This window comes from Schistocerca gregaria, chromosome 1 (genome assembly GCF_023897955.1).
Source record: "Schistocerca gregaria isolate iqSchGreg1 chromosome 1, iqSchGreg1.2, whole genome shotgun sequence".
NCBI lineage: Eukaryota > Metazoa > Arthropoda > Insecta > Orthoptera > Acrididae > Schistocerca > Schistocerca gregaria.
This window is the reverse complement of record NC_064920.1, coordinates 334,091,013-334,117,571: the sequence shown is the minus strand read 5'-3', so window position 1 is coordinate 334,117,571 and position 26,559 is coordinate 334,091,013. Positions and strand designations below refer to the sequence as shown.

At 43.3% G+C, this 26,559-nt stretch overlaps 1 protein-coding gene across 2 annotated transcripts in view; it reads right to left on the bottom strand.

Annotated features, from left to right (window-relative positions):
• Positions 1–26,559, bottom strand: part of LOC126344305 (uncharacterized) — a 125,110-nt gene that overhangs the window by 7,752 nt on the left and 90,799 nt on the right. For both annotated transcript variants that reach the window (XM_050002009.1, XM_050002010.1), the window contains exons 3-6: positions 22,989–23,259; positions 12,267–12,541; positions 5,786–6,166; positions 23–619 (exon numbers count right to left, since the gene is read on the bottom strand). In XM_050002009.1, coding sequence (XP_049857966.1) covers positions 23–619; positions 5,786–6,166; positions 12,267–12,541; positions 22,989–23,259 — 1,524 coding nt within the window. The remainder of the gene's footprint in view (positions 1–22; positions 620–5,785; positions 6,167–12,266; positions 12,542–22,988; positions 23,260–26,559) is intronic.

Below are 26,559 nucleotides of genomic sequence, written 5' to 3'. Positions count from 1 at the left end.
AAACGTGTGGGGGCGAGCGCACCTGTATGACGCGGCTGGTGTTGACGTCGAGCTCCTGGGTGGCGGCCCTGCGGCGACGCGCGCCGTGCAGCAGCTCCAGCTCGACGGAGCGCGGCCGGCCTCCGAGGGTGGCCAGGTTGCCTTCCAGCTCGTCGACGACGCTGCCGCCGGTGCCCTTCCTCTTGACGGTGGTGTAGGCGTTCTGGTAGCCAGGTGGGGGCGGCGGCGGCAGGTGCACCTCGTTGTCGTTGGGGGCGGGCGACGACGGCGGCTGCTGGTTGCCGCCCGAATTGGGCTGCTGGTTGCCCGTGGTGGCCGGGTTGGACGTGGAGGAGGCGGGCGCGCCCTGCTGGGCCGACGCCTGCGGCTGCGGCGCGGGCACCACGTCGGGCTTGGGCTCCGAGAAGGCGCCGGCCGGGCCGGAGGGGTGGCGCGGGTCGGGGAAGGCGGCGGCTGGCAGCCCGTACTCGCCCAGCGACGGCGGCAGCGGCGGCGGAGGACCGTACTCGGCGCCCGGCAGCGGCAGCGGCGCGCCGTACTCGGCGCCCAGAGACGGCGGGCCGTACTCTCCAGACAGGCCTCCGCCGCACTTGGGCTCGGGGCAGTTGTAGCGGCACACCTGCGGAACAACAGCGTGTACATTCAAACTTCCAGAAAGTCGTGTGAAACCAAGAAAACATCCAACTCAAAAGGAGCAGCAGGGGCTACCATACCAGTATCACGCACGCGTGATCGTCTCATGCTTTAAAATGTTGGTGTCACTCTTGGTACTGATATTCCACATAGTCACAAGATACACTAAAATTCTGTACACTATCTGATCAAAAATATCTGCATCTGCATCTACATTTATACTCCACAAGCCACCAAACGATGTGTGGCGGAGGGCACTTTACGTGCCATTGTCATTACCTCCTTTTCCTGTTCCAGTCGCGTATAGTTCGCAGGAAGAACGACTGCCGGAAAGCCTCGGTGCGCGCTCGAATCTCTCTAATTTTACATTCGTGATCTCCTCTGGTGGTATAAGTAGGAGGAAGCAATATATTCGATACCTCATCCAGAAACGCACCCTCTCGAAACCTGGACAGCAAGCTACATCGCGATCCAGAGCACCTCTCTTGCAGAGTCTGCCATTTGAGTTTGCTAAACATCTCCGTAACGCTATCACACTTACCAAATAACCCTGTGACGAAACGCGCCGCTCTTCTTTGGATCTTCTCTATCTCCTCTGTCAACCCGACTTGGTACGGATCCTACACTGATGAGCAATACTCAAGTATGGGTCGAACGAGTGTTTTGTAAGCCACCTCCTTTGTTGATGGACTACATTTTCTAAGGACTCTCCCAATGAATCTCAACCTGGCACTCACTTGACCAACAATTAATTTTGTATACTCATTCCAATTCATGACCTTTCCGTACGCATACTCCCAGATATTTTACAGAAGTAACAGCTACCAGTGTTTGTTCCGCTATCATATCATATCAATAAAGGATCCTTTTTTCTATGTATTTGCAATACATTACATTTGTCTATGTTAAGTGTCAGTTGCCACTCCCCGCAGCAAGTATCTATCCGCTGCAGATCTTTCTGCATTTCGCTGCAATTTTTTAATGCTGAAACTTCTCTGTATACTGCAGCATCATCCGCGAAAATCCGCATGGGACACATATTAGTGGACATTAGTTTTTAGTGGGCCCATCCTTCAACTTTAAGACGGTTTGAACACTTCTGGGGTCTCTTTCAATGGTGTACTTGAACGCCTGTGGAAGAATGGCAGCCCACTCTCCTCAACAGCCGAAACCAATGATGTTGGGCGCTGGGATCTGAGGCGGACTCTAACTCATCCCAAAGATGTTCCATTTGATTCTGGTCGGGACTCCGGGCAGGCCAGTCCATTTCAGTGATGGTATTGCCCCGAAGCCACTGGCTTAATGTTCAAATGTGTGTGAATTCCTATGGGACCAAACTACTAAGGTTTTAGACTTGCACACTACTTAAACTGACTTAAACTAACTTATGCTAAGAATAAAACACACACCCATGCTCGAGGGAGGTGAAGATGATGTTTTGTTTGTGGGGCGGTCAACTGCGTGGTCATCAGGGCCCGTACAAATTCCCAATCTATACACAGTCCACTTTAGCCATTTATACTAATGGTGACTGAATGATGAGGACAATACTAATACCTAGTTCACGGGCAGAGAAAAACTGAAACCCGGCCGGGAATCGAACCCGGGTCCCCGACCCGAGGGAGGACTCGAACCTCCGGCGGGAGGGGCCCCGCAATCGGTGACATTGCGCCTTAAACCGTACGGCCATCAGTGGCTTACAGATGCTGTTTTATGACGTGGTGCCTTGTCACCCTGGTTCAAACAGCTATCGTATCTGAACTGTTTTTCTATTGTTTATAATACACAGTGCTGTAAAATGAGTTCATATCCTTCCGCATTTAGTGTATTTGGGAACACACCTTCACCACGAAAACACATCCATACCATAACAGCACATCCTCTTACTCCCTTGCTAACAATATACGTTCTGCCAGGTCAAGCTCTCCAGGCATTCGCCAAACCCAAACGCTTCTACCGGGTTGGCACAGGGTATAGCTTAAATCATCACTCCGAACCACTCGTTTACAGTCATTCTCTGCCAAGTAACGTCGCTCTGCGCATCACCTCAGGCATTGCTTAGCAGCGTTTGAGGAACTGCTCCACCAGTGTACCCCATTCTTTTGAACTCCGTGCGCCCTGTCTTTGTGCTAGATGGACTGCTGATGGCGCTTTAGAATACACGAGTGATTCCGCTGATTTAATGCGATTTATTACAACACCCTGGATTGACCCTCTCCGTCAGTACGTGAGGTCTGTGTAGTCTTGATTTAGCTGTCGTTATTCATTCGGGTTTCCAGTTCAGAGTCACATCACTAACTGTCGGCGTGGGCAGCTTTAAGCATTTTAATGCCTCTCATTGATTTGTTACTCATGTGGCATCCAGTGACTACCCTGCATTCGAAGCCACTAATCTATCCTGTTTGTGTTGTTGCTGCTTCTCTAGTGGCAACACTTTTCACCTCCTTTTGTAGTAGCGGGTTCGACTCAAGTGAGATCTAATGGTGAATTCCGCATTGCATAAGGGTTCAAATGGCTCTGAGCACTATAGGACTAAACTTCTGAGTGCATCACTCCCCTAGAACTTAGAACTACTTAAACCCAACTAACCTAAGGACATTACACACATCCATGCCCGAGGCAGGATTCTAACCTACGACAGTAGCGGTCGGGCGGGTCCAGACTGAAGCGCCTAGAACGGCTCGGACACTCCGGCCGCCCTCTTCTTCTTCCTCCAGGGATTGCCATTTAAGCTCCCCGAGTTATCTACGCTCAGGGCACGAACAGATTTTTTTCTACAGATGCGGCACCATTTTGTGTCTAAAAGTGTTCCCATAGCTCGGCAACGTCATTCTAAAAACACCGAAAAAACTTAAAGTTTTACCCAGAGAGGGCTTGTTTTTGTTGTTCCCGGAAGAAAATATTTTGCTTGCGTCGTTTATGCACATATGCACATGAAACGTTTATAATGTTCAGAGAATGTCACACGGGGTAGCCGTGCGGTCTAGGGCCGCCTCGCCACAGTTCGTGCGGCTTCCCTCGTCGGAGGTTCGAGTCCTCCCTTGGGGCTGGGAGTGTGTGTTGTCCTTAGCGTAAGTTAGTTTAAGTTAGATTAAGTAGTGTGTAAGCCTAGGGACCGATGACCTTAGTTGTTTGATCCTATAACTTATCACAAATTTCCAATTTGTTCAGAGAATCAGTAATAATAACTCTACAAAAGTAATATGTTATTAAGGGTATATTAGATTAAACTTGCAACATATTTTCAAAAATTCTACCCTGAGGTTCATTACATGCTTGATACCTTCGCAAGAAGGACCGTCCTACGTAGCCGAATATGGAAATTTGTGGTAAGTTCCTATGGGAGCAAACTGCTGAGGTCAGCGGTCCCTAGGGTTACACACTTTTTAATAAAACGTAAACTAACTTGTGGTAAGGACAACACACACACCCATGCCCAAGGGGGAACACGAACGTCCGACGGGGAGAAGCCGCGCGAACCGTGGCAAGGCGCCTTAGGTCGCACGGCTACCCCGCGCGGCAATCGACTGCGTCACGATAGTGTTTCACATTACAAAACGTGCCACTGGTTCAGGAAATAATCCTAACCGTCGTGACAATTAAGTTAATGCATACTGAGCTCTTGAGATGCCTCAATAAACATCGAAGCTTGTTGAAACAAAAGAACGTGCTGATCACACAACTGATCACATCCGATCTATTCCACGTGGTCGAATTCGCCACTTATCTGCGCCACCTCATCGATTTTAAAACATTCTGTGAACAGAGGTTGCCGTACACAACAAGCAGTACTGATTAATGTTTGTTTTTAACATTTTGCTTAATTTGCGAAATAGTTATGCTATTTTTGCGTCCCAAGTGTTAATAAGACACCAGAGGACCTGAAGAATCACAAAATAAATGTAAGACACCAGAGGACCTGAAGAATCACAAAATAAATGTAAACAGAACCCAAACTCATGAATGAGATGACGTAAGCTGTATTATCTTTAAAGGAAATATTCTCGAAATTACATAGAATTTCAACTTATTTCACTGAAAACAAGACTATACAAGCACAGCATTTCATCTTTAAGAAGACTTTATTTTTGTTGCTGACTATTCTTAGGACGGGTACTTTCTCTGACACGAAATAATTCTACAAGAAGTCTAAAGATTTGTTCATTGTTGCCGTCCAGTCGAGTATACATTTTATGAATATTTGTGTAATACAATTACCTATTCTTCAAAATATTGCTCTATTGAAAAATTCTACCGATTATGGCTATAATGTAACAGCAATTGTGGGACAGGGTCATCTTGAGTTCGTTTCATTACGAAGACTGTGTTGTAGTTTTCTCTTCACCTACTGTTACGATGGCTCATGTGGACACTAAATAATGTAGGTATTTTACGCATTCATAAGCTGTATTGTTTCCAAGCACAATGAACAAAACTCCGTGTTAATGTGTAAATATACGACGTCTTTCTGCAATTCATCTCTGCTCTGAGCACTATGGGACTTAACACTATGGTCATCAGTCCCCTAGAACTTAGAACTACTTAAACCTAACTAACCTAAGGACAGCACACAACACCCAGCCATCACGAGGCAGAGAAAATCCCTGACCCCGCCGGGAATCGAACCCGGGAACCCGGGCATGGGAAGCGAGAACGCTACCGCACGACCACGAGATGCGGGCTTCTACTGTTTGATATTTATTTCTTATTCTTACAAAGTAACGTTATTCTTCAGCAATCGTCTGTACGTAACAAAAAAATGGAAACTAAACAATACTGTAATGTGGTCATTCATATCCCTTGTGACCTTTTCGATGTCCATAGTATGAAAATGCCTTATCTTCTATTTGTTATTTGTGTAATTTATTATGCTACGAATGCACAAATGCTCCCTTTGTGCAAGCCATGTTACGATTCGAAATAAACGGTACTATTTGCATTCATCAGTGTAGCTTATTCACTGTTTGTCGCGCTTCTATCGCAGTGTAAAATAACAATGAGCAAGAGTGTCGTAACTGTATTTGTTACACTGTGGATCGCCTATAAACGTCCAGTTGTTAAACATTCACTGTATGTAACTGGGCTGCATATTATAGCGTTTACAGCTGTCAAAAGCGACTGAAATGGCATCAGGTACTGCCGTGTTACCCACCTGTATGACGCACTGGAAGTGCACGTTCATGGAGTCTGGGAACTTGAAGGCCTGGAAGTAGGCGAAGGAGACGACGGAGGCGGACGGGCCAAAGTTCTTGATTTTCTGGAAGCGCGACATGATCTTGGGCCTGACGACGCAGCCGTACTGATCCACCAGCTGGATGGGCGCGCGTTTACCGTCGTGGGCCACGCAGTTGCGCACCAGCATGTCGAACTTGTTCTCGTCGTCCTTGATGGCCAGCACCATGGTCATGGTCTGGCCGATCTTGACGATACCAGACACCTCTGATGCCCACGGGCCCTTTCCTACCTGGATCTGCATCCAGCACTGCAGATTGTCGCCCAGGAAGTTGGCTGTCACGGCGTGCAGCATATCAACCTGCAAAGACCAGAAAACAATAAAAATCCATACTACTATATAAAAGCCATGTGTTGTTTAAACCATTGTTACCAAAAATCTCGAAAAAGGTTTGACCGATTTACTTCAATTTTTTTCGTGATATTCTAATAAACACTCATATAGACATAGGCTACGTACGTATTTTTTAAGGAACAATGTGCAGGTTTTCTGTTAGAACATACTGCGAAAAACCGAATGTTGTGCTGTGCTATGAAAATGTCCGATTTCGTTTTCTTTCTCATAATCAGTTTTAACCACGATAGCAGAGCATTTAAACCATTAGACAGATTCTTTCTCTCACACATCTTCTCTTTCCTTATGTATGATTTCAAACAAAAATTGTAAACTCAACAGTGGGCTGTTTTTTTCCTTCCTCTAGTGTGTTTTAACAGAACAGAGGAATGTTTTATTTATGGCTTATCGGATTATGGTTACAGTAGTCCTACGGAAACTAAATCATCCGAACCTTTGTAATCCCACGCGTTCGTAGATTAAAACTATGCGAAATACTGTTACTGAAGCCACTATCCTCAAAGATCCAGCAGCTGCAGAGGTCTTTCTAATGCCTCATATACCAGTGATCCCAACCGATTTATCCATTCATTTCAAGCGACTTCAATTCCCAATCAAGATTTCTTTAGCGATACCAATAAACAATGTCAGAGAGAGGAGTTGAGGGGGGGATGGAAGAGTAAGTGAACAGGGGGGGGGGGGGGAGGTGGAGGGAAGAAAGTGATACAAAGAGGAGGAAGTAGGAGATGGACAGAGAGAAGGGGAGCAGAAGATGAAGTCAGAGAGGGGGAGGAGGTGATGGACAGAGGATGGAGGAAGTGATATACAGAGAGATGGAGGAGAAGGGGGAGATGGATAGAGAGACGGGGAGAGAAGGAGATTAGGACGTATACCCAATTCCCATACATATCTAGCAATTTCAAAGCATTACCGGGTCTGCTAGTTACGCTATGCCGGAAATTTATATACCGAATCTCTCAGTCACATAAAAGAATAACATTTGGTGAATTAGGTCAAAAGCGGATGTAGCCTGTAGAGATGCCCCTCGAAACAAGGAATTTTAATTTGCTAACAACAGAATCATAGTGCTGTCTCAAGGAGCTTCACGTAGTTATATCGGTCACTAGTCTGTAAAATGAAACGTAATTTTTGGAAAGCTAACGTTCTGTTAGGATTATATAGAGACGCAACAGATCTAGTCTTATTTCAAGACATAAAAATAGACCAAAATGACCACCTCATGGACTTTTTGAAATTATGAAAGTAGTAGGGATAAAATGCATGGAGGGAAAAATTATTTACAACTGTTACACAAACCAGACTACAGTTAAAGAGTAAAAGAACATGAAAGGGAATCAAATGTTGAGAATGAAGTCGGACAGGGTTGTAGGATACGTCTAATGTCATTCAATTTGTAGACTGACTAAGCAGTAATGGAAACCAAGGAGAGAAAGGGAATTAAGTCTCAATGAGAAGAAACAGAAACTTTCAGCCTGACGATGACATAGAAATTCGGTCATATACAGCAAAATATGCTGAGGAGTAGTTAGTCTTTTTTGTTTTTTTACAGAAGAAGAGCTGTTGAACTAAACGGACAAGGTCTTAAAAAAAGCAGTTGAACTGAATGGACAATGTCTTAGAAAGAGGATATAAGATGATCATCAACAAAAATAAAATGGAATGTAGTTGCATTAAATCAGGGGATGCAGATGTAATTAGGTTAGGAAATGAGACATTAAAAGTAGTAGATGATTTTCGGTAATTGGGCAGCAAAACTTCCCCCCATGAACCATGGACCTTGCCGTTGGTGGGGAGGCTTGCGTGCCTCAGCGATACAGATGGCCGTACCGTAGGTGCAACCACAACGGAGGGGTATCTGTTGAGAGGCCAGACAAACGTGTGGTTCCTGAAGAGGGGCAGCAGCCTTTTCAGTAGTTGCAGGGGCAACAGTCTGGATGATTGACTGATCTGGCCTTGCAACATTAACCAAAACGGCCTTGCTGTGCTGGTACTGCGAACGGCTGAAAGCAAGGGGAAACTACAGCCGTAATTTTTCCCGAGGACATGCAGCTTTACTGTATGATTAAATGATGATGGCATCCTCTTGGGTAAAATATTCCGGAGGTAAAATAGTCCCCCATTCGGATCTCCGGGCGGGGACTACTCAGGAGGATGTCGTTATCAGGAGAAAGAAAACTGGCGTTCTACGGATCGGAGCGTGGAATGTCAGATCCCTTAATCGGGCAGGTAGGTTAGAAAATTTAAAAAGGGAAATGGATAGGTTAAAGTTAGATCTAGTGGGAATTAGTGAAGTTCGGTGGCAGGAGGAACAAGACTTCTGGTCAGGTGACTACAGGGTTATAAACACAAAATCAAATAGGGGTAATGCAGGAGTAGGTTTAATAATGAATAGGAAAATAGGAATGCGGGTAAGCTACTACAAACAGCATAGTGAACGCATTATTGTGGCCAAGATAGATACGAAGCCCACACCTACTACAGTAGTACAAGTTTATATGCCAACTAGCTCTGCAGATGATGAAGAAATTGAAGAAATGTACGATGAAATAAAGGAAATTATTCAGATAGTGAAGGGAGACGAAAATTTAATAGTAATGGGTGACTGGAATTCGAGTGTAGGGAAAGGGAGAGAAGGAAACATAGTAGGTGAATATGGATTGGGGCTAAGAAATGAAAGAGGAAGCCGCCTAGTAGAATTTTGCACAGAGCACAACTTAATCATAGCTAACACTTGGTTTAAGAATCATGAAAGAAGGTTGTATACGTGGAAGAATCCTGGAGATACTAAAAGGTATCAGATAGATTATATAATGGTAAGACAGAGATTTAGGAACCAGGTTTTAAGTTGTAAGACATTTCCAGGGGCAGATGTGGACTCTGACCACAATCTATTGGTTATGACCTGTAGATTAAAACTGAAGAAACTGCAAAAATGTGGGAAATTAAGGAGATGGGACCTGGATAAGCTGAAAGAACCAGAGGTTGTACAGAGTTTCAGAGAGAGCATAAGGGAACAATTGACAGGAATAGGGGAAAGAAATACAGTAGAAAAAGAATGGGTAGCTCTGAGGGATGTAGTAGTGAAGGCAGCAGAGGATAAAGTAGGTACAAAGACGAGGGCTGCTAGAAGTCCTTGGGTAACAGAAGAAATATTGAATTTAATTGATGAAAGGAGAAAATATAAAAATGCAGTAAATGAAGCAGGCAAAAAGGAATACAAACGTCTCAAAAATGAGATCGACAGGAAGTGCAAAATGGCTAAACAGGGATGGCTAGAGGACAAATGTAAGGATGTAGAAGCTTATCTGACTAGGGGTAAGATAGATACTGCCTACAGGAAAATTAAAGAGACCTTTGGAGAGAAGAGAACCACGTGTATGAATATCAAGAGCTCAGATGGCAGCCCAGTTCTAAGCAAAGCAAAGAAGGGAAGGCAGAAAGATGGAAGGAATATATAGAAGGTTTATACAAGGGCGATGTACTTGAGGACAATATTATGGAAATAGAAGAGGATGTAGATGAAGACGAAATGGGAGATACGATACTGCGTGAAGAGTTTGACAGAGCACTGAAAGACCTGAGTCGAAACAAGGCCCCCGGAGTAGACAACATTCCATTAGAACTACTGACGGCCTTGGGAGAGCCAGTCATGACAAAACTCTACCATCTGGTGAGCAAGATGTATGAGACAGGCGAAATACCCTCAGACTTCAAGAAGAATATAATAATTCCAATCCCAAAGAAAGCAGGTGCTGACAGATGTGAAAATTACCGAACTATCAGTTTAATAAGCCACGGCTGCAAAATACTAACGCGAATTCTTTACAGACGAATGGAAAAACTGGTAGATGCAGACCTCGGGGAGGATCAGTTTGGATTCCGTCGAAATGTTGGAACACGTGAGGCAATACTGACCTTACGACTTATCTTAGAAGAAGCATTTGTAGACTTAGAGAAAGCTTTTGACAATGTTGACTGGAATACTCTTTTTCAAATTCTAAAGGTGGCAGGGGTAAAATACAGGGAGCGAAAGGCTATTTATAATTTGTACAGAAACCAGATGGCAGTAATAAGAGCCGAGGGACATGAAAGGGAAGCAGTGGTTAGGAAAGGGGTGAGACAGGGTTGTAGCCTCTCCCCGATGTTATTCAATCTGTATATTGAGCAAGCAGTAAAGGAAACAAAAGAAAAATTTGGAGTAGGTATTAAAATTCATGGAGACGAAGTAAAAACTTTGAGGTTCGCCGATGACATTGTAATTCTGTCAGAGACGGCAAAGGACTTGGAAGAGCAGTTGAACGGAATGGACAGTGTCTTGAAAGGAGGATATAAGATGAACATTAACAAAAGCAAAACGAGGATAATGGAATGTAGTCAAATTAAATCGGGTGATGCTGAGGGAATTAGATTAGGAAATGAGACACTTAAAGTAGTAAAGGAGTTTTGCTATTTAGGAAGTAAAATAACTGATGATGGTCGAAGTAGAGAGGATATAAAATGTAGACTGGCAATGGCAAGGAAAGCGTTTCTGAAGAAGAGAAATTTGTTAACATCGAATATAGATTTATGTATCAGGAAGTCGTTTCTGAAAGTATTTGTTTGGAGTGTAGCCATGTATGGAAGTGAAACATGGACGATAACTAGTTTGGACAAGAAGAGAATAGAAGCTTTCGAAATGTGGTGCTACAGAAGAATACTGAAGATAAGGTGGATAGATCACGTAACTAATGAGGAGGTATTGAATAGGATTGGGGAGAAGAGAAGTTTGTGGCACAACTTGACTAGAAGAAGGGATCGGTTGGTAGGACATATTTTGAGGCATCAAGGGATCACAAATTTAGCATTGGAAGGCAGCGTGGAGGGTAAAAATCGTAGAGGGAGACCGAGAGATGAGTACACTAAGCAGATTCAGAAGGATGTAGGTTGCAGTAGGTACTGGGAGATGAAGCAGCTTGCACAGGATAGAGTAGCATGGAGAGCTGCATCAAACCAGTCTCAGGACTGAAGACAACAACAACAACGGGCAGCAAAATAACTGATTATGACAGAAGTAGGGAGGATATAAAATGCAGATTGGCCGTAGCAAGAAAAGTATGTCTAATAGTCATCTAATATAAATTTAAATGTTTTCAAGTCTTTTCTGAAAGCATCTGTCTGCAATGTGGCCTTGTCCAGAAGTGGAATGTGGACGATAGCAGACCAGACAAGAAGACAATGGAAGCTTTTGAAATGTGATGCTGCAGAATAATGCTAAGGTTGGATGGGTAGATAGAATAAGTAATGAGGAGGTAGTGCACAGAATTGGGGAAAAGGGAAGCTCGTGGTACAACTTGACTGAAATAAGGAATCATAGTGAGGACACATAATGAGTCATTAAGAAATAGTCAGTTCGATAATGGAGGTAATTGTGGAGTGTAAAAATTGTTGAGAGAGACCAAGAGATGAATACAGTAAACAGGTTTAAGTAAATTTGGTTGCAGCAGTTATAAAGAGGCTTGCAGAGGACAGAATTGCGTAGAGAGCTGCATCAAACCAGTCATAGGAGTGAAGATCGCAACAGCGTTGGAGTTCAGGTGAGTAACACCAGATCATATGGAGTAGCAGCACGAAGGGACACGTAAGCTGTAGACCGTAATGCATGGAAAAGTCTAGAAAAGATCTTTACCCAGCAGATGATAATAATGAACGTAGTTGTGTGAGAATGTCTCACAAACCAAAAAGTTGGTTGTAAACTACTCTTCACGTTAATGCAAGAGAATATTGGCTTTGTAGAATATAAATTATCATCCAGACAGTGGAATTATATTTTGTTTCAGATCCCATGTTTCACTGTTAGTTACGGTCGCCACTTGTTTCTTTCTTTTATATATTTCTCTGGTTATTCCCTTCCTTCCCGAAAAAGGTGTTCTGAGAAATGTGATTCCAATCGGGACGGAAAGCTTAAGAAGACTACGCATGTTGCAAGAGTTACTCCACATTCTAGTGCGAATGTGCGATTTGCCGCAAGATATAGCGATGCACAGCTTGAGAAGACTGCCGAACTGACCTGGAAGGGCCGGAAGGTGACGGCCTTCTCGTAGAAGTCGTACCACGTGCAGCGCAGTTTGCGCGCCTGGTCCCACACCTCCTGCACGTAAGGGTCGTACTGGATGATGATGGTGTTCTCGACGTAGCTGCCGCTGGGCGTCGGTCCACCGTAGCCGCCACCGCCGTGGTTCGCCGACGAGGACATGCCGCAGCTGTTGAGGAAGATCTCGAACGTGGCGCTCAGGTGGCCGGTGCCCGGCTTGAGGTGAACGCAGTGAGGGTCGCTGTAGAAACCTGCGTCACAACACAAAGTCCGTCACATACCGGCCTTTGCGTGTATACCCCCAACGAACATGGGGTTTTCAGTTTATTTTGTCGGCCTTTAAAGAGTCAGTTCGTTCTGAACACAGCTGCTCCGTATAAAGCAGTTAATGTCTGTTCTTCACTACGTTTCTAATGCTCTGCCGTTCGTTAGTAGGCAACAAATCGAGATATTCCTCTCTTCACTAGGCATGCAGGCGTTGACAACACGAGGCTTACAATAAGAGTGATTGCTGTACTCTGTGTCGTCTGTCCACTGTATAAAAGGATCGAGTGCTTCGACTATATTGTGATATGGAAAATGAGAACATCGAATAAGTTGTTCGCGGTACCACGTAATGTGTGTGTGTGTGTGTGTGCTATTTACCGTTTGTCTTTTTATTTTACCTGCACTTGTCTGGATTATGAAACACTGCTTGGTTTCTAAAAAGAGGTTCCTCACGCTTCATTATATGTTACACTAAAAACATTTGCACTCATCTAGCATTTTATTTCTAAATACTGGTTGACTACGTGGCCGCTCTTTCCGAGCTGTGTGGTGGAGTGGACTAACATTCGGTCAGAAACGAGGTTCAGTTTTCCAGCCAATTAACATGATTTATTCTTTCCGTGATTGACGTAAACTTCTTACGACGAATGGCAAAATGACTCCTCTGCAGTACCTCAGCTGATTTCACTTTCTTTTCTTGCTCTTCTTTAATCAGATTTTCCTTAATGGCTCTAACGACCCAGGCATCTATGTGACGTTCAACACCAATCTAATATTTATTGTTTCAGAAACCACTATTCCCCTTGTATGCAACTAGATTTTTGTCTCATGTCAACGGAATAATTTTTCACTAAATACTATATAATAGAGGCCAGTAAATACGTTTACTGTTCGACACTGTGGTAGAAGCGATAGGGAACTAGGCTTCTTATAAAGTATAAGTACCTGTACTAAATCAGTCACCTTTCTTTCAGCTTAACGTGCTTTGCTCTTAAATACCTGCCAGTATCAATAAGACAGACAGTTCATGTAGTGAGAAACGAATCGACCTCACAAACAAATGAAGATTTATAAATTTTATTTTCCAAACACAGTAGAAGTCTTCTATGAAATTTGCTTACCGTATGTGGATTAACCAAATGAGATCGAAGTGTGGACCACAACTTCCAGTTCCCTTTCTATCTATGAGTTGCAGATCAAGCTAGCGAAAATCAACATCCGTCACTACCAGCTGCGTGTGTTATTGAAGGTAGCTTCATACGCGATCGACTGTCGGAGAACCAGGGCTTAGTCGTTTATTTGAAAATGAACTGCCAGCACCTTCAAACTGATATGAACCTCTTCAGTAGTTGATTATTATTTTTACTTATTTCACTCACGTCCTAAGTAGAATTACAGTACGAAACGAATGTGACATTATCGGAATGTTCGTAACTCACGGATTGAGAATAAAATTTCAGAACATATTGTTGCTTGATAGCTAAGTGTATATATGTTGCCTACAAATCGAAACGTTCAGGGTTCAATCCTCGATTATTGGTTGTATTTTATCTGTTATTTATCGCTTCTTTCGTGTCGGGCAGTGATCTGTGTTTGCGCAATTAAGTTGCACCATGCATGAACCTGTACGTCACCTGTCACAACTGGACAGATAAGTCGGTTTAAAGATAGGAGAAAGGCATGGGCATACCATCTCCAAGAGAGCCATGCCTAGTAAAGCACCGATGTGTTGATACCAATCTATCAGTTCAAATGACTTTGTTGTTGCTCTAAATTTCGATACACTTTGCTTAAGATCGCAATTTTCTATTTTGTTCAAGTACTTCCATGAAATGCACTTTTACATTAGGGTTACAGCCGTTTTGGAGTTTTTTTTATTTTTGGTTATTGCATCAGTGAATTTATAAAAGCTGTCATCACGATTCTGGCAGAGTCGCTCAATGGTAGCTCACTCTCCACATATGGTTTGGCGCCAGTTCTCGACCGGCACATAGCCTACAATCGGACATAGTTTCCTTAGTCATAAACTTAAATGTTATTTAGAGAGTCTCAGAAGTAAAGTGCGTTAGGCTCTTGGTGACATAAATTTCAAGTAGCTTGTTTGAGGTAAACACTTGCTGAGAGTCAAACTGTTTTTTTCGTATAGTACCGCTACGCCGGCTTCTCGCCTGTACCGAGCCGGCCACTTTCACCAGAGGTGCACGGGAAAGCCGGGAGGCCAAATGCCTGTCCGAAAACAACTCTCCGGACACTGTACAAGAGGGCCGCGCTAAATGAGATGTAAGCGGAACACGGCTGCGTTAAAGGCCTATGCAAGCAACTTTCGAAGCATCACCGACAAAACCGACGTTTAGTAGGTCGACAAAGTTTTAAGAACGTTAAACTCAAATAAGATTCAGGAATGCACCGTGAAAGCTCTGTCTCGGCGGCCTCTCTCGTTTCCTGTAATCATAGCCAAAGAGTCACCATCCATAACAACTGAGAAACAGGTTAAAAGTTGTGCCTTTCACTGATAAATGTGTCTTTATCGCAATACGAAAAAATCACTGAGTAAAGGGCAGTGCAAAATTAAGCACAACCGTATGATTTATTTGACAATCTTGTCGTCCGTAACCGAACCGAAGCGATAGAAGATATGCACGCGTCGCAGATCTGTCCCAAATATTAATACAAGTTCGAATTCCGAATAAAGGTAGCGTTTGTTACAGTATCTTAGTTTCATTCTTTAAACCTCCAGCGTACCAAGTTCATTTTATTACGATATAATTTGTAGATGTTGTCCTCTGCGTTCTATAGCAAGGAAGAGAAGTAATTGTTTGCTAACTGGTCGTTGAATTGTCTTCCTCTTTGCAGAGATGGAGACAATACCATAGAGTACAGTTCTAGTTCATCAGCTAATAGAATTAGACGCATTTATGTAAAACACTTACATCTTGCCATTAACCGATATTACAATCGACATAATTATTTGAGTATCATTAATGTATGAGAACATGTCTGGTCCTACAGTACTCAAGTGGTCAAATAATAAAAGCGAAAAGGTAAATTGAACTCTTCATCTGCTAATTATTTATCAGAACTAATCATCTAGAATTCTGTGTTTTCAGAGCAAACTGGAAGCAGCAACGGAGGTAAAGACTCACGTTCTAGTGTTTTTCCGCATTTAAGAGGTGACATGGTAACCGACAAATGCTGTAAATCAGCCCGCCACATAAAGTATAATAACAATATTTTTTTGTAATTGTTTGTTGCTGAGGAACATTAGAAGTGGCGACCTCTGGAAAGGACGCATGGATACATTATCTCCAACAGATCTTCAGCCATCAATTAGCTATTACTGTAATTTTAGTTATTTACAGTGGACATATTTTGTTGTTAGACGAATAACTAATCTATTTTGTACATTTACAACGCGGATCTGAACGAGGACCAGGGATATAAAAGCCAGAAATGGAATATCGAAATCCAAAGAACTAGCCCACCTGGATTCGACTTGCACGTTGAGAAATTTTTTTTATCTCTATCCTAACAAATTCTACACTGAGTGGAAATTTTCTTTTAGCTGCTTAGAAATTTAGAATTAGTTGTAGTGCGTAGAATTTAATTATATGTAGTAATTTGCATCTTTCCTTGAGCTTAGCGCTTGTCCCTGGCACTGCGAGATTACCTTTTTCTTACTATAAATTTCATCAGCCGTTGTTGCATGCAACTAGCAGTCACGACCTACCTACCTGCATTTGAACCCGTTAAGTACCTTAAATACCAGAAATTTACGAGCATTTCAATTTTGCTATCGACTTACACAGTCGCTGTGGATCTAGGTCGGATGAAGTGGATTCACCAGCTTCCAAACCTGAAGCTACGCCTAAAAGTGCATCTGTGCAAGTAATCATGTAATTTATTTGTATATGTGCGAAGTGTTGTTTTCGAACATCGTAACTTACAACTGATCGTTAACTTTAATCCGTAAAATGTAAATGTATGAAATGTAAAACCGTAGCATCTGTAATTTTGTGATACGTGGGTATAAATTTTCAAGGGTAATCTTTGACGGTTCAGCTTACCGGTTCACTCTCTCTGTCAAATTAATGCAAATAATGTCAATCTGCGGAAGTTCAATCTAAACGAAACTAACTGTATAATATCGTCCCAACTTGGGAATAATTCAGTATCTCAGTTAAATTTTTACGCTTCTAGCGTAGCAAATTCATTTCATTACGATATAATCTGAACATGTTGTTCTGTGCGATCTGTAACAAGGAAACGATGTTTTTTTCCCCCTCTCAGGTCGTTCACTTGTCTTTCTTTCTACGGAGACGACCAGTTAACTGAGCATATGGTTCCAAACGTCACTGCGCGGAATTCGAGAACTAAGTTAGTTCAAACAGGGGCAGCACTTTCGTGAAAATTCTTTTAAAGCGGGAACGGTAGAACGTGTGCCTAGTGTCTAGAAATGTACATGAAATTAGCGATATCTAAACGACAACGTCTACTAAAAAAACCATTGGCGTTACTTGAACATAGAGAGAAATGCTTAGTCTATTAAAATGAAATCGGTTAATTTCAACAATAGCTAGAGCAAATTAAACTGTCCACATGGATAAAAAATGTAAGCATCATTGCTCTTACAGCCTCGGTGCTGCCCATTTCTTTTAACAGCAGGGTTGGCATCCGTATGATCACAGTCTGTTCCAGCTCTCACCAAACTTCGAATGATAATGTTATCAGCGGTAATTACGTTGAAAGGGAAAAACAGTATTTTGTATTTATTTTTGTTTTATTTGTTTTATGACGTCATCCATACACTTTTTAGACTCTTCATTTCCTCAGTAACAACAAAATTATCTCAGAGAAAATCTGATAGTCTATAACATGTCATTTCCTGGCCACGTGAGTGAGCTATGCCCTTGACTGTTGTGTATACCAGATCCAGTTCCCAGTATCCAGGGAAAGGAGGCTTTCGTCCACTTGGAGGTGATGGGACAGTCTTTCTGTAATCCTTCTAGATAGATGGTTGCAGGAGACTAATAGGCTCGCTTTCCATAGCGACATGTGTTTTCCAGCATCGCTTGGAAATGACGTTTTTAAAATCCTGACAGGAAGCAGACCCTTCCAGAGAAATGCTTCGTGGAAACTTGAACTGTATTGTTCTCGTACATCCTTCCCGCTATAAACTTCTAACTGTTATCCTTATTTTACTTTTGATGTACATCGTTGGCAGATATTGACAGACGCTAGCTATGAACTCTTAGTGGCGTACGTTTCCCAATCCAGTAGTCGTATAGTAGATCCTTTCTGGAAGTAGCTATGTTATTACAATGAATTCATGTGTGGTATAGGTGTGGTCCCTGTCTCGCAATCCAAATCGAGGCACATGACATTATTTACACTGACTTAATAGTGTAGCAGTGCAGACTTATCCGTGTCAGTCAATAAAGGTCACCGGGTAAATCAGCGGAGCAGTACGTCGCATAATTTGTGTCGGGCTTCGCATTTCGCCAAAGCCGTCCTCACGAGGGACGCGTATTTCACGTGGTTTACATCACGGTTACCGCACGCATAGAAACGAGCGTTGCATCACATGGAACAAACTCCTCATGACTTGCGATCGCAGCGCTTACCAGGCCAGTTTTCAACTGCATTTGCCTCGCAAATCAAACAGTTTATCTACGAAAGTTGATGCGTGTAAAAATTCCTACCTTTGCCCTATTAAAAATGCATTTCCTCCTTTGTCCATATGCTAGTCATGAAGTTTTGTCTGTACTATTCATAAATAAAATTTTCAATATCCATGAACATTTTATAAGGCAAAGAGAAACGATTCATATCCAGCCAGCAAGGACAACGGCTTGTAAAAATTTCATTGTAAACAGTGCGATACAAATTTATAATAGTCTTCCACCTAAGGTAAAAGTTATTTCGTCGTTATGTCTTTATTCCAAAGCTCTTACGTCATTCTGACTAGATCAACGCCCTATTGAGAAACAGAATTTTTCGAACATGTGAAATACAAGACTTGAAGCAAGAAAGTGCAAAAGTATCTTACTGCTAGTACTGCAAACTCTCTTGTACATTAAGTTCAAAAAAACTCATTTATTTACTGCATTCTCTACACTTAAGTTGAAAAAGTTTCTCCTAGACAACTCCTATTCCATAGGAGAAATGTTTCTATTTTTGTAATATGTAAAAAGACAGTAGGTTGGGATTACTACCTCACATCTGCATCTTAAAAAATTAAAATGATCAGTAAGTGGCCATATTTAAATCTGACCACATCAAAAGAATGTAAAATGACGCGTACCACATCATTACGATTGTTCGTACAAATGATCCATGGAACATGAAACTAACTATAGCTAAGTAGATAAGAAAACTCATTTCTGCTGTTTGCATCTTACTCATCTCTTTCTACACCTGTTTACATACTCCACAAGTCGCCGTATGGTGCGTGGCGGAGGGTATTCTGTACCACTACTAGTCATTTCTTGACCTGTTCCATTCGCAAACATGGTACATGCCTCCATCGTATCGTCACGGTCTTTACACGACATGTACGTTGGCGACAGTAGAATCGTTCTGCATTCAGCCTCGGATTCTGGTTCTCTAAATTTTCTCATAGCGCTCCTCGAAAAAAACGTCGCTCTCCCTCGAGTGATTCCAATCTGAGTTCCCGGAGCATCTCCCAACACTTCCATGTTGTTCGAATATACCTGCAACAGATGTAGCAGCCCACCTCTGAATTGCTTCGATGTCTATCTTTCATCCGATCTGGTGCGGATCCCAAACACTCGAGTAGTACTCAAGACTCTGGCTCTGAGCACTATGGGACTTAACACATGAGGTCATCTGTCCCCTAGAACATAGAACTACTTAAACCTAACTAACCTAAGGACATCACACACATCCACGCCCGAGGCAGGCTTCGAACCTGCGGCCGTAGCAGCCGCGTGGTTCCGGACTGAAGCGCCTAGAATCGCTCGGCCACCGCGGCCGGCTAGTAGTACTCAAGAGTAGTTCGTACTAGCGTCCCATTCGCGATCTCCTCTACAGGTGAACTACACTTTACTAAAATTCTTCCAATAAACCGAAGACAATTCGCCTTCTCTGCCGTAGTGCTCACATGCTCGTTCCATTTAATATCACTTTGCAACATTAAGCCTAGATATTTAATCGACGTGACTGTGTCAAGCAGCAACCTAGTAATGCTGTTTGTTTTTCTTACCCAAGTACATTAACTTACATTTTTCTACATTTAGAGCTAGTTGTCATTCGTCACACCAACTATAAATTTTGTCTATCTCTTCCCGCCAGATCATTTATGTGTACAGAATGTAATAGCGGTCCTATAACACTTTCCTGGGGCACTCCCGGTGATATCACTGTCTCTGATGAACACTCGCCTTCGAAAACACATACTGGGTTCTGTTACTTAAGAAGTCTTCGAGCCACTCACATATCTGGGGCCTATTCCGTATACTTGTACTTTCGTTAACAATCGGCAGTATGGAACCACGTCAAACGCTTTTCGGAAATCCAGGAATATCAAATCCACATGTTTCCCTTCCTCCATAGTTCTATCTAGATACCCAAGTCTCAAACTCATACATTAAAGTTGGTCTTTCATTGTTTCATAAATTTTGATTCTGGTGCTCTTTCTTTTCTTATTGGTCAACGTTCTGTTTATAGTATAAGATATGTGTTCAAAACGTTGAATCTTCATTGTACGAGTAACCTAAATCTGCTCCTAGATAGCTGGAATAAGAGGTTTGTTCTTTGGGTTTTCTGTCGATAATTATTTTTTACGAATTGGACATTTTCCCTGAAATGATAAACTCTAGTTTTTGGTACGGGTACCAGAATTTCTAAGTTGTGTTCTTCGGCAGTTGTTCAAGTCTATACTGGGTGTCTCTGCGAATGGTCGTCAAGGGTATTTTTCTGGTGGTTTGACAGATATTTTCAATTTCGTGTAATTGGAGTAGGCCAAAACAAATACTGTTCATAAAGCCTTTCAGGCAACACCCAATGCCGACGGAAGCTGTCGGTTTGTTTCTCATTACAAACTAAATGATTTTAAAGCGAAAATTTACGTGCCCAATCGATAGAGTAGTACCAAATTAGTCTAGTGAAGTATTAGTTTTATCTATGTGCATTAACGAGAGTAGTTAAACGCGAGGAATGGCCGGTGCAGCGCTTTTACATCGTGGTAGCAGCCAACGCGTACCAAGGCTACTGGTTATTCTACGTGTTTAACTGCCCCTGTTAATATAGATAAAACGAATATCTCACTAGACTAATTTTGGCATGTAATATACTGCTTTAAAAATCATTTTATTTGTAGCAGGAAACAAACCGATTCTCCTTGTCGATAATGAGAGGGAAACCGTGATGGGCAGTACTTGTCACAGCTGGCTTCAGCAATTCATTGCAAAAATGACGCAGTAAATACCCACCGAAACATAAGAGAAAATGCTCCTGATATAGGAGGACCATCTTGAATGTAGATGTCTGAAGAATATTTTGCCTTTTTATGTATAAGTCGTCCGCAAGCAGTAAAGTATTTATTCCTGTCCGCAGCTCGTGGTCGTGCGGTAGCGTTCTCTCTTCCCACGGCCGGGTTCCCGGGTTCGGTTCCCGGCGGGGTCAGGGATTTTCTCTGCCTCGTGATGGCTGGGTGTTGTCCTTAGGTTAGTTAGGTTTAAGTAGTTCTAAGTTCTAGGGGACTGATTACCATAGATGTTAAGTCCCATAGCGCTCAGAACCATTTGAACCATTTTTTGAACCGTTCGGTAGTTTGGATGCAGTACATAAATGACAAAGTGAATGTAGGATTACCGGTAGTGTGGGTAGCATTGATAGGGAAACAAAACTAAATGAACGAGTTGTTTTTTGTTTGTGTTGCACATTATTAGAAGCGTACATACTTCACTTTAATTCACTGTGTAGTTTACATTCTTGCAAAATATAAACTGCATTTTACAAGTAAAAAGAATTAGCTGTTCGCGTAACTTCGGCACTGTTTTGTACACAAAAGATTTACGTTAGATGCAAGTACAGTTTAGATGCACAAACACAAAAAATCCTAATAATTGTTGTTGTTATTTTGTACGCAATAGAACCGGCATGTGTGGTCGAGAGGTTCTAGGCGCTTCAGTCCGGAACCACGCGGCTGCTATGGTCGCAGGTTCGAATCCTGCCTCAGGCATGGATGTGTGTGATGTACTTAGGTTAGTTAGGTTTAAGTAATTCTAAGTCTTGTGAACTGATGACGTAAGATGTTAAGTCCCATACCGCTTAGAGCCATTTGAACCATTTTTGTACGCAACAGAACGTTATTCATCTTGATGAAAAGCAAGCGTTTCCTGTTATAACTGATACATGCGAAAGTTGTTTAGCAATAATAGAAACAAGTCTGATATAAGCTCAACGAAGTATTGAAGCGATGTTTGCATTTTTTTAATTTTGCCTTTTTTGTGTTAATTCTTTTTTTCCAGCACCACATGATAACTCTGTCCTTGTTTTAGTTTTACTACAACATCCCTCTCTTTCACGTCGGAAATCAACAATCTTCGAATAGCACCTGAAATACACTATGACAATTTCAATTTTTCTTTAAATATTGGTTATTTTTTAAGTAACAGACAGGAAGGTAAGTAGGTAAAACAAAAATGTTTTGTAGTTGACGCAACCTTTTGTATACCCACGCTCAGTTTCTAGACAGTTCAACACTTCAAGGTTCTAGAGGAATCTAGTACGTCGCTGATCATATACGCAAACAGAGATGAAAGTGACGTAACGCCTGATAGATATACAACACACCTAACATACAGGCAATGCGATTACGATGTTAAGCGAGGAAATCTAATAGGGAAACTAGCATGTTATGTTATGTTGACCGGGGACCTAGAAACGACGGACAGGCTCCGTCTCCGAAGCTGCCACAGTGGTCCGCAACCCCACGACGACTACCGCAGTCCACTTCACCCCTCCGCCATCACACACCGAACCCAGGGTTATTGTGCGGTTCGGCCCCCCAGGGAACGTCTCACACCAGACGAGTGTAAGCCTTATGTTTGCGTGGTAGAGTAATGGTGGTGTACGCGTACGTGGAGAACTTGTCTGCGCAGCAATCGCCGACATAGTGTAGCTGAGGCGGAATAAGGAGAACCATCCACAGACTGGCCGGCTCACAGGACCTCGACAAAAATCCACCAGACAGATTCGTGCCGGGCAGCGGCGCTCCTCCGCGGCCGGAAAGCAGTGCGTTAGACCGCACGGCCAACCGGATGGGCGAAACTAGCATAGTCTATGGTAGCATGCGGTAGTTCTACGACTTTATGCGGCAATATCGCTTTAGAGTCATTTCGTTAATTTTGAGGTCTGTGAAACCGAAAAACATGTGACATATCAGAAAGATGAGTGGGCAGTGCTCACCTTTAGAGAAGATCATGCCGTAGAAGGGCCTGTCGAACTCGATGTTGACGCGCATGTGCGTCTTCTCGCACTGCACCTGGAGGTGCTTGATCTGCGGCATGTCGGGCGTGGCGAGCGGCCAGGGGTCGTCGGGCCCGGGCAGGCCCGGCAGTGGGGGCGGCGCGCCGTAGCCCGGCCCGGCCAGCCCGGGCAGCGGCGGCGGCGGCCCGTAGACGGCGCGGTGCTCCAGCGGCAGTGACGCCGAGTCCACCTCGCCGCGCGACGGGGCCGCCTGCAACACACGGGCCGTGTCTCCGCGCCTCAGTCTCGCAGCCTCTGCACGCCACACCTGCCTTCCGCAACCTCTTCAACCCCTTCTTAGGATGATTAGTGACAAAGCAAGGTAGCATAGCGGGATAAATTGAAGCAGCTACGAATCACAAACCGAACGTTACTTACATCTAAGCGAAAGAAGGCCAGTCTTCATGGGCTACACCAATGAACGAGCAAATAAAAGATGGTTAACAGATTGGACAGGTAGCGATCCTATACTCAGTATTCGGGGTGAGCGTGATGTTGATTCCTGTACTGTCGGTATGAATGCTCGTCTTGCACTGTTCGGAAACACCAGGACATCGCGGTGAAACTAATTAGTGTTGGCCGGGAACTTTACAACCATGCTCCCTCTACAATTTTAACAGACTAAGAAGCCAAGTTAGTGGATACGGTTCATACTTGCAGAACCAAGCTCAGTTGCTATGATCAAGTATCTCCGAATCTATAAGTGAATATATGGTCCAAACACCAGAAGACATCTGAGAACAGAAAGACAATAGATCGCCCAGTCACTCTAAGCAAACTGCTTCTATTAGTACTCCACGGACATGATGGAGTGAACTCCACCTCTCATTCACGCAGCCCGTCAGCTAGTATTACGAGACTGATTGCCCCTTGCCATCCCTCATCCTCCCCCCCCCCCCCCCCCCCCCTCCGGCCTGCCACTCCACATTCCCGTTCAGTTTTCTCTCCAAGGAAAAATCCTCGGCAGTACTGGCGACTGAACACGGGTTCTTTGAATGTCAATCAGATATTATGACCGTTCAGCTTGGTGGTGGGCAGACAGGTATTTCAATTCTTCTCATAGTAACACTATAAGAGATCTGTCAGTCGTCTACTTAAATCGCTTACAAACGTCACTTTCGAAGTATCACGTACATCAATTTTTCGATTAACTATGTTCGTGTATGTCTAAGAAGTGTGTGTCAGCAAGCCATTGGGCACGTGTTGTCGTTAAACGATTTTGTGTTATAATGAGGACGAATTTTTATGTTTACATTGTCTGTAAATGAGCAACAGATATTTAGCGCGATGTGATGGCAAGAGGTGAAGGTGGAACATACGGTATTTTCGTAGCACCCACATGTGACAGCAACCAATTAATTTCGGCTTTCAGTTGTCTGTTCGCCGAACCCATTGTCAGTGTTGCCGAACCTGAACTGTCACGCGTTGTAAAGTTCTGAATCTTACACTCATAACAGTCAGAGCCTCCCGCCTTGACGTCTCGTTAAGGATTTGGGCCGTGGCCTTATATTTTAATGAGGAGCATCTGCAGCTGTCGGCATGGGATTAGGAGAGGCAAAAGGCGTCTGTGGTGACAGCGACTCTCGCGGATTGCGAGTGGAGAGGAGGGAAGCTAGATTTCTCGTGTTACAGGAAACGAGATCATGGCGTCGCAGCCGGACGCTGGGGGAAGGCGAGGCGATCGCCTTTGCAGCAACGCGGCCTGACCTCGAAACAGGGACGTTACCAGCGGCAAAATATGGCGCCATAAAGCGGCGGCTACTGCTCGGCCCGTGTCACTGCCGCGGCGTCCGATTTACGCGTAGCGCAGCTGCCGTAATAACATGCGAGCGCTTTTACGTTCCCCAGCAGTGGCCGGCAGGCGCTATTAAGGTTTCAGTGTCGCCGCTCTCATTCTAATGAAATGGGAAGGTCTGTGGAGCAGCGCTAATGCCCAAAGTCGAGCCGGTGGCAAAGATGTTTCTCAGCGCTGCGTGAGTGAAGTTGTATTTCTGGGTAACCTGGCAACAGGCTGCCATTTTTAAACACGATCAAAAGGGCGGGTCGATCAGATCTATAATCTTGTGCAAAGCATCTTTATTACGTCAAGTTTTCGCAATCTTTATTACGTTGTCGGACGGAAATTTGTGAAAAGGACACAGACTTCCTGCATTTCTGTCAAATTCTCTTTCTACGGAGTCGTGAATGATAGCCATTTGAGAGGATAGTCCGTGCCCAAGCGAGATACCGCTGCATCTTCGGTGGGCTCGGTTTCTATGCTGATACATTAACATCGTCGTAAAATTAAAACTTCAGATACGTTAACAGATGGAACGAATATTTTGATTTTATATTCTATTCAGTGTTCTGTAAACAAAATTTAAGAACATACTCATGTTTGGCATCTAAATGCCTTTCGAAATATGAACGATGGAGATCATGAAAGACACTAGATAAAACAATTGAAAACAACTGCGACAGAAGAGAAATGCGGTCGCACATTGAACATAAAATCCTAGACTTTGTATTTTGTGTATAAGCTAATTTCTATTAGAGATTCACTCGCCTTCGTATGGAACTGTATTTCTATCTGTTGTTTCGTGTTCTCCTACCCGTAATAACGACAGAGCTACTTGGTGGTGTGGTTAAAGCACTGAACTCATATTCGAGAGGATCAGGATTCAGTGTTCCATTGCCTGCGCGGCCATCATGATACGAATGTTCCGCCGTTCCATAAATCAGTTCAGGAAAATGCTAGCACAGTGTTTTCAAGGTTGTATTTCTCGACGTCTTTGTTCAATTTTCTTGTGCATATTCTAAATTACCTCGATAGCTTCACAGCGCTAACCTCTGTCCTGCGCGCCTGAATTCTGTTTCCGCTTAAATTATTCTCGCTTCTCTTCCTTGTGCTAGTGGCAATGACGTTTGCTACGTCTATATAATACAACATTTGTAACTGTCTCACTTTTCGTCAGAATTTACCTATGTCAAGAGAGAAAGTGGTAGAGACATGCAGGACTGTATCGTGTTAAACAGCGGCGATACGCATCAGGCTCGGTTACCATCTGGCATTCGCCCAATTGCGTCCGTTAGAAGGGGGACTAAAAAGTGGGTGCTGTAATATTCCTCAGGAATGTCTCATATTATATTAAGGGAATTAATGCTCGGCACACCTGAAGCTAGCAAGACGGCATAACTTCGGCAGTTAACGCTGGAGCAAGAACGTAACCTAAATAAATCGTTGCCGGTTCTTCGGACATTATAGTCGACTTCAGTTGACACTTACGACTGCTCTTTCACACGCAACAAACTTCAAAGTCAACCGAGTCAAGTAGTTAAATACTTTACTTATACACAACCCATCAACTTTGACTTTATGGCTGTGGTCTTTCTTAAATTTTGTGGTAAGAGTTCGTACTACTGCTAAAGGCTTAATGTGATTATACGTCTTCCTAAATTGTCAAAAATACCAATGATTCATCATATCCAAAAGATGAATGTCACTAAAAAAAGATGTCATGACACAGTTCGA